Genomic DNA, 16,772 nt, shown 5'->3' with positions numbered 1-16,772 from the left:
AAAAAATCTGAATGGATGGTTAAAGTTATTTTTATAATTTGAGGCTTACTAAATGCCAAAGGAGAATATTACACGATTCAGTTGATAGCTTGAGTTACAACCTGTGCTACAGAATGAGAAACATTAAAATAGTCAGGATTGTGTTTAGTAATGGAATATAATTTTTTTGTATTTATACTGTTTACATTTGTCTAATTTTATTGTGTGTCACCCCGAGGTCTTTGGACAGGGAAGCTACTAATATCACAAACAAACATACATATAATCAAAAAAGTCACTTTTGAAAAAGAAGCAACCAATCCTGACTGTGAGAGCTGTTCAGCAGTGGAACTCTCTGCCCCGGAGTGTGGTGGAGGCTCCTTCTTTTGAAGCTTTTAAGCAGAGGCTGGATGGCCATTTGTCAGGGGTGATTTGAATGCAATATTCCTGTTTCTTGGCAGGGGGTTGGACTGGATGGCCCATGAGGTCTCTTCCAACTCTTTGATTCTATGATTCTATGAATAGCTACTAATGGGAGGTAACAGAACCAATAACAAACCAACTTCAAGACAAAGTGATTGTAACTGTAATTGCTATTTCAAAGACCCTTTCCAAGCTATGCATAGAATTTGGTGGGAGTTGCAATCCAAAACATCTATAAAGTTATCTGAAATCTTACTCTGAAAGGCAGAGCTAGAGTGTTACTTTTGGAAGAGATACCGGAAGGAAGCAGGTGAGCAAGCCAAAAGTAGAGGATGTGCTACAAGTCCTGCAAAATCAGGCTAAATGGTGGAAGGCAGATTCAACCCATGGAATCAGCCAATATTCTAGCCTTTGTGTTGAGAATTTTTGGTCCAGAAAGCAAATACAGTAGTGTCTCACGTATCCAACATAAACAGGTCAGCAGAACATTAGATAAGCGAAAATGTTGGATAATAAGAAAGGATTAAGGAAAAGCCTATTGAACGTCAAATTAGGTTATGATTTTACAAATTAAGCACCAGAACATCATGTTTTACAACAAATTGACAGAAAAAGCAGTTCAATACACAGCAATGTTAAGTAGTAATTACTGTATTTATGAATTGAGCACCAAAACATCGTAATGTATTGAAATAGCCGTGGAGCGCCCGGTGGTGCAATGGGTTAAACCCCTGTGCTGGCAGACTAAAGACCGACAGGTCAGAGGTTCGAACCGAGGGAGAAGGTGGATGAGCTCTCTCTGTCAGCTGACAGAGGGAGCTCATCCACCTTCTCCCTCGGTTCGAACCTCTGACCTGTCGGTCTTTAGTCTGCTAGCACAGGGGTTTAACCCATTGCACCACCTGGCGCTCCACGGCTATTTCAATACATTACGATGTTTGCTCCCCATGCGGGGACATGAGATAAGCCTCCCACAAGGATCAGGGCATCCCCTGGGCAACATCCTTTGCAGATGGCCAAGCCTCTCACACCAGACGCAACTTGCAATTTCTCAAGTCGCTCCTGACACAGAAAAAAAAGCTGTGGATCCAGACGGGAGGCAGACTGCATTGGATAATGCAGAATGTTGGATGAGCAAAAGTTGGATAAGCGAGACTACAGTACCACAAATGGTCTCTGTTCTAGAAAACAGCTTTGGTTGCCAGCATTCTGAGTCCAAGGAAAAAGTTTTTCTATTTCCAAAAAATCTAAGATGCCAATAGATTTTGCCTGTAAATGTGAAGTACTAGATAAGATTCTGCCCTTCAGGATGCAGGGGCAGATTTCACGTCTTTGCCGTATCTTGGATTAAATTCTTTGGACAGGTATGTTTTGCTGTAGGGTAAAATGGTAAAGAATAGCAGCATTGTTAACAATTTTCTTCCTGGACTTTACAGGGAAATGCATTTTGAAGGAAAGAGCAGGTGGCATGAAAATATTTTTCCTATATTGGCAAAATATTTTTCCTACAACAGACAGTACAGCCTAGCCAATCTTCATTTTTTACTGCCTTGTTAAATCTTTTTCTAATTTTCCCAGTGCTTGTTCCCCTTCTCCCCTCTTTCTACATAAAAAGATCCCATAAATTATTTTTGTGGAGAAAAAGCTTGTCTTTCCTTTGCCAGTCATTGAAGCCATACTTAACACTCCACTGCTTCTTACAGCGACAATCCCAACTGAACTACTATATTATTACAAAATGGCCATGTCGACAAAACTAAACCTGTAACTGGGACACTGTGATTTCGAATATTTGGAGTCAGCATGTTAGAAATATGATCTTGTGGATTTTCTGATCATTGAACATTTGGAACATACTTGAAGTTAACATGGAATTCAATATAGCAAAGAAGACGAGCATCTGCAATTTCAAAAGAATGCCTCACTAGCTCCATATTCCAGCGGTTCAATATTCTGTTGCTGGTCTATAAATAAAGACACACAGTCTTGCAGTAAAGCCAGGACTTATGCTGCAGACATGCAGAGAGGTTTTGTTATTAGCAGGGATGATGGCATGATCTGCTGCCTTTCCAAGCTTTCCTGGGTGTGCAGTGGTCTTTTTTTTGCAACAACATATTGTTTTGATATATTCCTTTTATAATCCAGAATATTTTAGTGCTGTTTGATCTGGAATGGACATTGTGCCCTTCCACACAGATGTATAATGTGGCTCAGTATCAGCATGAAAAATCCTTTTCCAAGACACATTAAGGCTGCAGAAAATCTATCTTAAGCCACCTGGTGGAACACCAGCCTGACCGTGCAGCAGTGCCAAAACCCGTTCAGCAGGGCTGCACATGGGCTAGTTTCCCACCTTCTCTTCACCTCATCTCCTCCCTCCCTTCCATAACAGAAAATATCCCCTTACTGGCACTGCCAGATTTTTATTTTATCTTATTTTTGGCATTCAGGTTTTTTTTTGTCATGTCAGGAGTGACTTGAGGAACTGCAAGTCACTTCTGGTGTGAGAGAATTGACCATCTACAAGGACGTTGCCCAGGGGATGCCTGGTTGGTTTGAAGTTTTATCATCCTTGTGGGAGGCTTCTCTCATGTCCCCGCATGAAGAACTGGAGCTGATAGAGGGAGCTCATCCACGCTGTCCCCGGATTTGAACCTGCGACCTGTTGGTCTTCAGTCCTGCCGGCGCAGGGATTTAACCCACTGCGCCACCGGGGGCTCCTTGGCATTCAGGGAACAAAGGTGACTCCCAAGTTCTTTTGCTCCCTGAATGATGAAGAATCAGGAAATAAAGAGTTGGCAAATCCAGTATGGGGAATTTTCTGTCATTTTAGGATGAATTGTGGTGCTTGGGGCCAGAAAGGGACTGCCACTCCACCTCTCCAATGCTGTCTGAGTCTGGGAAGCTCAGTAAATAATAATAATAATAATAATAATAATAATAATAATAATAATATGAATAATCGATGTTGCAATCCCAGGCGACAGCAGGATTGAAGAGAAACAACTGGAAAAACTGACACAATATGAGGATTTAAAGATCGAACTTTAAAGACACTGGCACAAGCCAGTCAAGGTAGTCCCAGTGGTGGTCGGCACACTGGGTGCAGTGCCTAAAGACCTTGGCCTGCACTTAAACACAATCGGCGCTGACAAAATTACCATCTGCCAGCTGCAGAAGGCCACCTTACTGGGATCTGCAGGCATTATTCGCCGATATATCACACAGTCCTAGACACTTTGGAAGTGTCCAATGTGTGATCCAATACAACAGCCAGCAGTGTGATCTTGTCTGCTGTGGACTCATCTTGTTATGTTTCAAATAATAATAATAATAATAATTATTATTATTATTATTATTATTATTATTATTATTATTTTTGTACCCCGCCTCCATCTCCCTGAAGGGACTTGGGGCAGCTTACATGGGGCCAAGCCCAATCAATACAGTCAAAACATTAAGAATACATAACAGTCTAAAACAAAATAAAGCAATAACATAATAATAATATATAAAAACAAGTATCAAAACCAGCAACCAATAATAAAATTCAAATTCTCGTCAAGGGTGGGCGGAGTGGTGCAACAACAATTTAGGGGATAAGTCTGGTGGATAAAGTGCATCCATCATATGACAGCAGTAAGGATAAGAACAATATAAGACAGGTCATTATAGTTTTGGTACAAACTAATAGTAAAGTGTGAGGACAAGATTTGGGTCCTAGCTGGGGCCAGCTATCTGGGAAATTGTCTAATAAAATGCACAGAGGAACATATATGTCTTTAGACTGTAGGGATGCAATCCTAGATCCTGTCTTGGAATTGGGATGTCAGCTCCCATTGTTCCAATACTGTGAAAGATTTGGATCTTGCTGCAGCATTCAGACCTTCCTGGTATTTTTTTTAACCCAGGTTCAAGTCGGATTAAGTGGGTTCAATTGTATTAGCCTGTGTGCATTGTATGGACGCACCAGGCTATTGTGATTCCTACCCTGGATTATATGGAAGTGTAGATGCAGCCATTTATGACTGATTTGTTTCACAAAATATCTATTCCTAGGAGAGATGAAAACCATTAGAATTAGTTTGTTGGAATAGATAAAAACGGCAGTGTAAAGTTTGGACTGTTCTCTGAAAGTCGTGCCATGAGAAAAGCCTTTATTCCAGAATATTCTACTATATCTCGTCCCTCGTTGATAAGACAATGTCCCTTGCCTTTCTGGAAACTACTGCCTGCCGTCTCCAATACATGACGTTTGCTTCTGGTTATGCAAGCAAGTCGTCACCAACATATCAAAAATTGAAACACACCTTTGCATAGGTCATCGAAGGGTGATTGAAGAATTTTGCCTGGTATACATTTTTAATTGAACTAACCTAGCAGGCACTTCCTAGACAGGTAGCTGTCTAAACATACAATTATTTTTGAGCCCTTTTTCAAATTTTGCAATCCAATTGTCATCTTGAAAAGGCAAATAAAATGTTAATTTTCACTAGGGTATAATTTTTTCCCTCTTTGCTGGGTTGAATTATGAGATGTTTTGAGTACTTTTAATTTTTTTTTATTTCACGTCCTTCTGCTTCTATTATGAAAATTCCGCAATGGGTCTTTGTGTATTGTATTTTTCACAGAATGCAATAGTTTCAACTCAAAACACTGGATTTTGTGATAAATTCACTATTCTGTATACAAGGATCTTTTTAAACAAAAGACAAATTTATTGTAGAAAAAAAAATCCCTCATAAACATTTTTACAAAAAACTTCCCAACATGGGGGAAAAGAACTCAGTGTTTGAAATTTTGGGAGGGGAGACATAAGGACCATCACTTCTTATTGAGGATAAGAAAATGGGAAAATATTATTTATGTTCATGGATCCCCTGGTGGTGCAATGGGTTGTGTTGCCAGGATTGCTGTTCTGGAGGGTGGATGAGCTCCCATCTGTCAGCTCCAGCTTCTCATGTAGGGACATGAGAGAAGCCTCCCACAGGATGGTAAAACATCTGGGTGTCCCCTGGGCAACATCCTTGCAGATGGCCAATTCTCTCACACCAGAAGCAACTTGCAGTTTCTCAAGTCGCTCCTGACACCCAAAAAAAACAACAACAACGACTATGTTCCTAGTTTTCCTGCTGTTAAAACTACTGCAAGAAAGAGAGAACAAGGTAAACTTATGATTGAATACATATGAAATTGATATTGGCTAGAAACAGACAGATACATCTATACTTGTTCGATACTATTGTCTCTCATTAACATTTAATTGTAGTTAAAAGTGTAATTCTTACACCACTGATACAATGCTGAAACAGGAAGAGGTGCCTAGTCTTCACACCGTCTGCTCTACTGACTTGCTATTAGCCTTTTGAATTGAATTACTGATGCTACTAATTGGGAAATGCCTAATTCTGTAATTCTCATTGGGCATTTTATTTTCAAGATGCTGTACTGGGAGCCAGATGTGTATTTCACCAGTTAATGAATCTGCTTTGCATTTTGGCCAAGAACTATGAAATATGTTGAATCTTTTCCCACAAACTGGTTCAACAAGGGTTTTTTTCCCCCCATGTCAGAAGCGACTTGAGAAACTGCAAGTCACTTCTGGTGTGAGAGAATTGGCAGTCTGCAAAGATGTTGCCCAAAGAATGCCCGGATGTTTTACCATCCTGTGGGAGGCTTATTTCATGTCCCTGCATGGGAAGCTGGAGCTGACAGACGGGAATTCACCCCGTCTCGTGGATTCGAACCACCAACCTTCAGATCAGCAGTTCAGCTGGCACAAGTGTTTAACCCATTGTTCAACAATTTGAAGAGGCCCTTCAGTTCACTTTAGCTCAGACTGAATTCCAAAGTGGATATCGGAGCCATCTATTACCATCGTAAATTATCCCTTCATGATAGTAAAGTCACCTTCATGTAGCAGTGGAGGATTCCTAGTTCACAAAACTCTAATGGGAAATTTATGACAATATTTCACACTCCAGTTCGCTCCCCACATTAACAGAGGTCAGAATACAGAACCCCTACAAAATTAGGAAAGCCACCAATATTTCTGGGACCATCTTGGAGTGGCAAGGAACTAGAGAGGAAAGACTACACCATTGGATTCTTGGAGAGAAGGGGGAAGTTAATTCCTCCTCTCTGCCTCTTCCTGTATGCCCACATTGCCTCTTTCTCCTGTTACCAGGATACACACAGCTGTTTTGGGTGCACCAAAAAGAAGCAGCCCAGGAGGGCAACCAAAGCTAACAGTAGAGAAGCCACAAGGATATGCAAGGAGCGGAGCCCCTCTCTGCCTACTTTCCCTCACAGCCAGGGTGAACATGGTATTGCCAGGCACAACAGATGTAAGGAGCCTTTGAGAGTGGATGCAATGAGTGTTGGGGAGGCAACAAGTGGCACATGTGGACTTAACCCCTTCTCCTTCTCCCCCTCTGGCAGACACCACTGCCACTGCCACTTCCATCTCTAAGTTGGCTATCAGGAGGAAAGGGCAGGGCAGGGAGATGGGCTGGTTAGGTAGCAGATTACTTGTATGTGGGTTTATCTGCCAGGGGAGTAGCATTCAATAGGAGGTAAAGGTAGCCTGGGGTCAGCGTACAATGGACAGCACTTCTTTGTTCTCCTTCCTCCCTAAGGCTCAATCTCCAGGAGAGGGCATGATCATACCAACTCCTAGCTGCCAAGTGCCCATTCCCCATGGAGGAATACAGCAAGCTGGGTAGATGCAGGGAATGCTGTTGATGTAGCATATCTGGATTTCAGTAAGGCCTTCAACAAAGTCCCCATGACCTTCTGGCAAACAAACTAGTCAAATGTGATCTAGGCAAAACTACAGTTGGGTGAATCTGTAATTGATTAAATGAACGAACCCAGAGGGTACTCTTCAGTGTTTCCTTTTCATCCTGTAAAGTAGTGACGAGTGGAGTGCCATAAGCAGGGTTCCGTCCTGGTCCTATTCAACATCTTTATTAATGACTTAGATGAAGGGTTAGAAGGCATGATCATCAAGTTTGCAGACAACACCAAATTGGGAGGGATAGCCAACACTCCAGAAGACAGGAGCAGAATTCAAACAGATTAGAGAGATGGGGCAAAACTAACAACATGAAGTTCAATGGAGACAAAAGCAAGAAAAAGCAAAAAAAATTTTAAATAATCAAAGATACAGAATGGGGGACTCCTGGCTTGAGAGCAGAACATGTGAAAAACATATTGGAGTCCTCGTGGACAACAAGTTAAACATGAGCAAACAATGTGATGCTCCAGCTAAAAAGCCAATGGGATTTTGGCCAGTATAAATAGGAGTATAATGACTAGATCCAGGGAAGTAATGCTACCGCTCTATTCTGCCTTGGTTAGACCACACCTGGAATACTGTGTCCAATTCTGGGCACCACAGTTGAAGAGAGATATTGACAAGCTGGAATGTGTCCAGAGGAGGGCAACTAAAATGATCAAGGGTCTGGAGGACAAACCCTATGAGGAGCAGCTTAAAGAGTTGGGCATGTTTAACCCGAAGAAGAGAAGACTGAAAGGAGACATGGTAACCATGTATAAATGTGTGAGGAGAAGTCATAGGGAGGAGGGAGCAAGTTTGTTTTCTGCTGCCCTGGAGACTAGGACATGGAGCAATGGCTTCAACCTACAGGAAAGGAGATTCCACCTGAACATTAGGAAGAGCTTTCTGACTGTGAGAGCTGTTCAGCAGTGGAACTCTCTACCCCGAAGTGTGATGGAGGTTCCTTCTATAGAGGCTTTTAAACAGAGGCTGGATGGCCATCTGTTGGCGGTGCTTTGAACGCGATTGTCCTGCTTCTTGGCAGGGGGTTGGACTAGATGGCCCACAAGGTCTCTTCCAACGTTATGATTCTATTATTCTAAACTTGGACACTGCAAAGGGCATGCCATTTTTGAGGACCAGGGTCTCCCATGTGCTCATCCTCATATTTGCATGAACTAAAATTATGCAGAATAAATAATTGGGCATGAAAATATATACCGTTCTCAAGTTGTAATTTATTTTTGTTCTTCTATGTGTAGTATTTAATGTAGAATTTTATTTCTCTCTTTAATTGAGATTACATGCTTGCCAACCCACACTTTGGGTGATGGGAAGGCTCAGCTCGTGTGACAGTAACAGGCAGGATATTACAGGCTATTCAGGGGTCAGGAATGGCTTCGGGCCATTTAGCAATGCAGGGGAAAGGTTTAGGCATGCTTGGCGGAGAAAGCAGTTTACTCATTTTACTGCTGACAGTGAATCAAGGTGTCAGAACAGGTAATGTGGTGGTTTTTTGGAACAGGGTTTTGGTGAGTTGTTGTACCTCCTTTCCTTGGGGCAGGCACTGGAAATGGAAGGCCAGATTTTTAGGTAATGGCAACAACCTCAGTTTCAGAGCAGTGTTTCACAAAAATTCCTTTCCCTATGATCCAACCTTCATTTTTGTTTCCTTTCAGTTTCTTTCTTTACGTCTTTACTGTTTCAGAATGTCTGTCTGTCTTTGTCGTTCTGTCTGCCTCTGCTTGAGAGCAGGGCACCCTAGTTTGTCATCCTCCCTTGACGTCTTTGGGCTGTTTGTATTTAATTTGGCTCCTTTGGCCAGTTTTGGTGTCTCTGTGGTTCCCCAGTTGTTGTCTTGATATATTTATTGTCTTGTCGCCTCGTCTTTCTCCTGGATGACAGTCGTTTCTGCCCTTCACCTTAACCCCCACTCTCAAACACACCCTTTGTCCCTTTTGCACCCAGAAACCTTCTGGAAATCACTTTGGAATGGAAAGTGATTGGAACAGACCTTTGTCTCCCCATTTCTCACTCACCTTTATCATGCTTCAGACCTTCTATTAAGGGTCTGAAATTTGTGTGACCTTGTTCTGAGGCTCAGTAGGGAAGAAAAAGCAGAGCTTGGAAGTATATTAACTTGTAATTAATAATCAACCCAAGTAATCTATATATATATATATAAATGTAATTCTCGTTTGTGGGAAAAACATAACTCAGAAACCACTGGATAAATTGCCACAAAATGTTGACACAACACATCTAACAGTTCAATGAGTGTCCATCACCCCTAAACACACACAAAAACCAGTAGAACGGACTTAAAACCCCCCAAAATAAACCATATATACTAGGCATGGGTAATCCATGGTTCTAAATGGTTCTAAAGAACTTACAAAACTAGGGGGCGCTGGTGCTTTGCTTCTAGTGTTGCTAAAGTTCTGGTGGTGAGAATTTCAGAACTCTAACAAAACTTTCAAAATTCCTTTATTATTTCATTATTGGATTTTTTTTTGACAGAACCAATTAGGAACTGCCATTTATAACAGAATTTTGAATGTTTTGTTAGAGTTCTGAAATTTTCACCACCAGGACTTTAGCAACACTGTAGAAGCAAAGCACCAGCGCCCCCTAGTTTTCACCACCAGAACTTTAGTTTTGTAGCTAAACCATTTAGAACCATGGATTGCCCATGCCACATGCATGCATACATACAGAAACACACACATATTTATATACACAAGCACACACAAATATACACATACTTATACACATGCACACATATACATACACACATATATACACACAGATATGCATATGCACAAGCACACACGTATACACAATATACATATACATATAAACACAGAAATACACCAATATATACACACATGTACACACATATGCATACACATATAAACACCCACATGTGTGTGTGTATGTGTGTGTGTCTATGCAAACACACATATACACAAATATATATACACACATATACACACACACAAAACACATATACACATCTGTGCCACAGCAACACATGGCAGGAGACAGCTAGTGAAGATATAACTAAGTTACATCAGCACAGATGGATAATGTTATTCCTTTTGTGATTTATAGGAAGGTACCCTCACTAATTATCACGTGGTTCAAGTACAGGTTTCAGCTGTTCCTTGTGTGCATTTTGTATTTTTGAAAAAGTAACGGATAAGCAAAGAGTTACTTTAAATTTTAATAATATCAGCTACTTCTTGGAAATGTAAACAATGTACTTTATGAGTAACTTCCAAACTCTGTCAAAAACCTATAGGCTCTGTTCCCTAGGGAAGAACAGATGGTTATTTCCAAAGTGAAATTATTATGTAGTCTGTACCTGTGCTAATTAGGTCAAGAGGTCCTCCCATGATGAGGACTGGCCAGTTTATTTCTCCCAGCCCTGTCCAACGAACCTCTCCCTGTCTTTCCTACACATCCAATATCCCTGGTCCTTTTTCGCCACTGCGAGGAAGGTAGAGCAGTGCCCTGACATCCTCTCTGCTTTTCTTCCTTCCTCCCGAATCTGCGTAGATCCCGAGAGGACTAGTGCCCACATGATCTCAGCGGATGATGCAGAATATCCAAGGGAATACCGGACCCTGGGAAATGGCACACGCCGTTTCTCCAACGTAGGGCTGGTGCATACCTCAGAACGCCGACACACTGTCATCGCCGCCCAGAGCCTGGAAGCCCTTACGGGGCTCCAAAAGTCTGAGATGGAACGGAAGCGGGACGCCTTCATGGACCATTTGAAGAGCAAATACCCCCAGCATGCCCTGGCCATCCGAGGGCAGCAGGAGAGGATCCGGGACCAGGTAAGGCCTGCCTTTTCTCCTTTGATGGAGTTCCTTTAACAGCACAAAAGTAAGAATGGCCTCTTGGCTTGAGGAACATAGCTTTCCCTTCAAGATTCAAATCACAGGAGATAATATTGTTTTGTTATCATTTGCAAAATTTGCAAAGTTATTTATGAGTTCCGTGGGAAGTTCTTGACATTTTAAAAATAATTAAACGTAAGATGAATTTGAAATTTACCTTGCAGCCAGAGGGTCTCAATGGCTTAGCTCTTAAAGATCTGTGTTGGAATCCTTGTGTATTCAGTCCAATTTGGGGGTGCTGAATTAGGATTGCCACCTTCTTTTTTTTTTTTTTTTTTGAGATGACAGGAAGTTATATACAATGCTCTTCTTAATGCTGGGAATAGCTATGACTTCTGGATTTGAATATTTCACTGAGCTCATCTTTTAAAGGAATATTCCAAATTTAATACAGCCAGTTTTCCATATCAAGCATGGGCAAACTTCAGCCCTCCAAGTGTTTTGGACCTCAACTCCTACAATTCCTAACAACTTTTAGGAATTGTTGGAGTTGAAGTCCAAAACGCCTGGAGGGCCGAAGTTTGTCCAAGGCTGTTTTGTATCCATTGGTTCAACATCTATGGATTCAACCATCCATGTCTTCAATTAAAAAAAAACAAATTCCAAAAAGTAATTTTTTATTTTTGCCTTCTTATATAAGGGACACAATTCTACTATGTCATTATATATAATAGGGATGAATATTCATGGGTTTTGATATCTACTGAATAAGTGGAACCCTTGGAGCCCCCAGTGGCACAGTAGGGTAAACCCTTGTGCCGGCAGGACTGAAGACCGAGAGGTCGCAGGTTCGAATCTGGGGAGAGCACGGATGAGCTCCATCTATTAGCTCCAGCTCCTCATGTGGGGACACAAGAGAAGCCTCCCACAAGGATGATAAAACATCAAAACATCCGGGCGTCCCCTGGGCAACATCCTTGCAGATGGCCAATTCTCTCACACCAGAAGCGACTTGCAGTTTCTCAAGTCGCTCCTAACTCAACCAAAAAAAAAGTGGAATCAAATCTCAATGGATACCAAGGTCCCACTGTAAATAATAACTTTTTATTTTTACTCCCCGCTTCCATCTCCCCAAAGGGACTCGGGATGGCTTACAGAGACAGGCCCAAAGAGCACAGAATTAAAACATGGAGGATAATGTCCTTGGACCTTAAAATGTCAGAATTATAGAGTGGAGGGCCAGGCTAAAGTGCTGAGACTTGGGTAACATTGGGTCGATTCTTCGGAACTGCCTAATCAAAGGCACAACGGAATATCTTTATTACATTCAAATATTTGTAAATATGAGGGGAAAGGGGAAAATGGATATATGTATTTGTCCTTAGTGTTGATGCTGCCTAGCAATAATAATAATAATAATAATAGATAATGAGGATTTAAAGATTGAAGACTCTGGCACAAGCCAGTAAAGATGTCCCAGTGGTGATCAACACACTGGATGCAGTGCCTAAAGACCGTAGCCTGCACTTAAAAACAATTGGCGCTGACAAAATTACCATCTGTCAGCTCTAAAAGGTCACCCAACTCAGATCTGCATGCATTATTCACCAATACATCACACACTCCTAGACACTTGGGAAGTGTTCGACGTGTGATCCAATGCAAAAGCCAGCGTTGTGATCTTGTTTGCTGTGTACTAATCTTGTTGTATATCTAATAATAACAATAATAACAATAATAACAATAATAACAATAATAACAATAATAACAATAATAACAATAATAACAATAATAACAATAATAACAATAATAAAAAAACAAAGGGCAGCAATAGACTATTTCTGAGATGAAATCTCTCTCCAGTTGGAAGTCTTTGACACAGCCAGTCTACCTTGCAAAAGGCAGTCCTACAATGTGTATGGCCTTTGAATCATGAAAAGGAAAGTACTGAAGATGTGGATGAGTCTCGATGACATAGTGACAATTTAAGTAGAAATTAGTTTTCAAGTATGCTTTTCTCCAGGAATTGCTTGCTAAGAGTATGCTGGCTGATTGCATATTGTAACCTAGAAAAATCAGGAGGGGTATATATTCCACGCTTGTTGGTGAGACATATACTTCCGTTAAAAAATTGTGAAGTGTCGGTTTTCACAGTCTTTGCATTCATATATGGCCCAATAAATGTAATAGAATGTGGTGGAGAGATGAAGAGTCAGTCTTGAAATTGTATTGTGAAATTTAGTTTCAGCTAAAAGAAAATCTGTTTGAATAACATGAATTTTGACCCCTACCTAAACTGAATTAAAGCAGGGGGAATTGGTCCCTCCTGTTTTGTGGGAAAATGGGCAGTGCAGAATGGTAATTGGCTGGTCCTTGTAACAGTCACAAAGCCTCCTTCCATCTGTCTTGATAGTCAGAATACAGATTGGCTGGCATTCCTGCCAGTCACAGAACCAAGACTCTTGTGTCTTTCCACCTGGCTGTAGGGATTGTTAATTGGCTGGCCTTTGTGGTCATCACAACGCCACCTTTCCCATTTTGTCCCCAGCTTAGAGGAGTGTAATAAATCAATAAATGTTGAAAAGAATAAAGACATTGGGGACTGGAAAAGACCAAAACCATACCAAAGTTGAAGAGTGAAGTCAGAGCTACGTAAAAGGAATAAATAGAAGCAGGGCTAATCCCACATCTACACAAACACATACACACACATTCCTGAATGATAGTATATGTGTTAGGGTTTGATAGGTTCATTCGGAAGAGCCTGAAACTCTTAACAAACTTCAGACTTTTATCTTTCGAAGCAGTTTTGAATCATGCAGGAAAGGTGGGAGGGGCAAATCCGAATTTGAACCACTAACCTTTTTTTCCTGGAAATACTCCATAATGTTCTGATGTCTCCCAAGGTTATTTTAATTTTCAGAATCATTAAGCAACTTTGGTAAAGCCTAAAAAGTTTTTAAATCTCATGCTTTCCTTCCCCGGTGATGCAAGGGAGGGATGAGGTGGGTGTGGCTAAGCACAGCCATTGTTGTCGTTTGTGAAAGCCAGGCCCCCAATGGTAGAGATTGCAAAAGGCGCTGCTGTTAAACTACATTTCCCACACTGCCCGGCTGCTCAGTAGCCAAAATGGCTGAAGGATCCCTATAGCTGTCTGTAGCCGTCTTCGTCTGAATATAAAATAAACTGATTGAATCTACAAAGGTTTCTAAAGAAGGCAGCAAAACAATAAGCAACTTTTGCAAAGCCAAGAGAACATGAACTACTTAAAAACCAATCATTTCACTTTGGCCTGATTGCCATGAACAAGGCAATCAGGCTTGTAACCAGCCACGGCCAGCCAGCCCTTTACGACAGTAAGTAATAACATTAAAATATTGATTTCATCTGTAAAAAGGAATAAACAGATGGATGTGTTTTGAAGATCCCTCCAACTCAGTAGAGGAAGCAAATGGATGTCAGGAGAGTTTGGATGGCGCCTATCTGCCTAGAAAAAAGGGGGTCAGTTTAGATATTCCTTGATGGGGTTTGTACTATGATTTCTGTTCTCCACCAATTTAACACAGTTTGTGCCACACAAACAAAGTTTCTGGAACTTTCAAAGTAACGACCATCCAATGAAACAGGAAATAACACTTCCAAACCAGGAGCTGATTTTCTTTATTATTTAAAAATGTTTTTTTATAAAATCTTCAAAAATTGGCCAAAAATCCAAGGATAAGCCAAATGTTACGAAATTTAGTGACCTAACAGTGGATTATGTGTTTTACCATTGTGGCAAGTTTCATCAGGATTGGTCTAAAAATGAGGGAGGGAAAATCCCCTGAAGTTTCCCCAGTGCCAGTGCTGATTTTTTCCTACTGCTCATACATGTCTGCTATTAACGAAGCGATTCGGAAGTTTTGGAAAGTTTTGAATTTAAAAAATAAATAAATTTGGAAGTGACTTTAGAATTGAAACACCAGCGCCCCCTACGAGCTTTGAACTATTTTTTTAATCAACCAACCTTAATATGTGTACATGGTTTTTATAAACATGCGTGCATATCCTGTTGCTGAAATTCAGCATTGCAAGTTGAGTCTCCCTTATCCAGGAGTGTTTGGATTTTAGACTTTTTTGGGATTTTGAAATACCTGTATTTGCATATATATACATAGTGAGGCATCTTGGAAATGGGGCCCAAGTAGAAAGATGAAATTCATTTATGTTTCACATGCGCCTTATGTACATAGCCTGAAGGTAATTTTATATATGTTTGGAAAGACCAATAGCCACCTTGCAAAATGGTATCTCACTCAACCGAAGGTGTTGTAAGCTCTGCCGAAATCCCTTGAAGGTTGCAACTTTTCCGGTGCAGCAAAGGTGGGAAAAACTGGGAGGTTTTGGGTCCTATTTTGAGAATCCTTCTCTGTTTGAAGCCATCCTGTTCCAAGGTACCTTTGACCTTTTAGTGATTGGATTGCAGCTCCCATCCATTCTAGCCAGCATAGCCAATGGTGAAGAATGATGGAAGTTGCAGTTCAGCTCCAAGCAGATTGGCTGCGCTTGCTCTTATTTGAAGAACTATCCAGTCCAAATCAAAGATACAGAACCATAAGAAGGTTTTGAAACTTTCCATCCGCTGTGAGAATCTGAGCAGCAGCTACACAGTTCATCTGGTCACTGGCTTCCCCACAATGGGGAAATGGCAGCCCCTGGTAGCACAATGCTGGCAGGAACAACAGGTCAGTGGTACAAATCCGGAGAGAGCAGGTTGAGCTCCCTCTGTCAGCTCCAGCTCCCCATGTGGGGACATGGGAAAAGCCTGCCACAAGAATGGTAAAACATCAAATACCTGGGCGTCCCCTGGGCAATGTCTTTGTAGACGGCCAATTCTCTCACGGCAGAAGTGACTTCCAGTTTCTCAATTCGCTCCTGAGATGAAATAAAATGGTGAAATGTATGCTGTATATACTTAAACTATAGTTATTTGGGCATTTGCATTATTCATATGCAATAATATCAACACATTCACAATTTATGCAACTCTGTGTACTCTTTTATCTTCCTCCTTAGCAACACGTTTCTTCTTTTTAGCGAAGGCACAAATGGCTACCCTGTTTTTAATGCAGGCTGAGAAAGAAGGCAGCCCTCATTTCTTGATCTTTTCAGAGCTGTTCAAAGTAGAGAAGCAGCAGGCCAAATGTGTTCTTTTGACCTGCCACCTGAAACTACAATGTGGAAAACATCTGATGAAGACACCTCTCCCTTCTGTCTTTGCACAGTAGAGATGTCAGAACCAGAGGCTTTAAAGACATTTAAGGCATATAACAGGGAAATGTGGGAGGGAGGGATCATGCCCCTTTTTATGCCAGGTGCCAGGAAAGAGGCTGCTGTAGCAACATCCGTTCTATATGCTCTGTGTGATATCTCTCCATCAGTGTTCACCCGGAGATAACTGGCTGCTCCTCTACCTTTGGCTAATTGCTTGGAGCTGAACCCTGGACAGTCACCATAAGAATCAGACCTGTGGACTCTGCTCTTTTTACTTTCGCTGTAGTATTTTTGACTCTATTTGATTTGGGGTTTGGCTTTGGAACCATTTTCCAATTCTCAGGCTCAAAGCCAGTATACAGATTGTCTTTAAATAGGTATAGTAACACCCCTTTTAAAAAAAATCAATTTTTATCTGCCATTACTAAGGCTAGATCTACACTGCCCTATATCGCAGGAATGGATTGTATGACTGACCTTTTTATATA

At 41.2% G+C, this 16,772-nt stretch overlaps 1 protein-coding gene across 15 annotated transcripts in view; it reads left to right on the top strand.

Moving 5' to 3' along the window:
- SRCIN1 (SRC kinase signaling inhibitor 1) overlaps nt 1–16,772 on the top strand; it is a 443,687-nt gene that overhangs the window by 186,374 nt on the left and 240,541 nt on the right. For all 15 annotated transcript variants that reach the window (XM_067470007.1, XM_067470008.1, XM_067470015.1 and 12 more), the window contains one exon: nt 10,745–11,028. In XM_067470007.1, the coding sequence (XP_067326108.1) occupies nt 10,745–11,028 (284 nt within the window). The remainder of the gene's footprint in view (nt 1–10,744; nt 11,029–16,772) is intronic.

This window comes from Anolis sagrei, chromosome 6 (assembly GCF_037176765.1).
Source record: "Anolis sagrei isolate rAnoSag1 chromosome 6, rAnoSag1.mat, whole genome shotgun sequence".
NCBI lineage: Eukaryota > Metazoa > Chordata > Lepidosauria > Squamata > Dactyloidae > Anolis > Anolis sagrei.
Note: the sequence above shows the minus strand (reverse complement) of the source record. Positions and strands in the feature narration are given on the sequence as shown.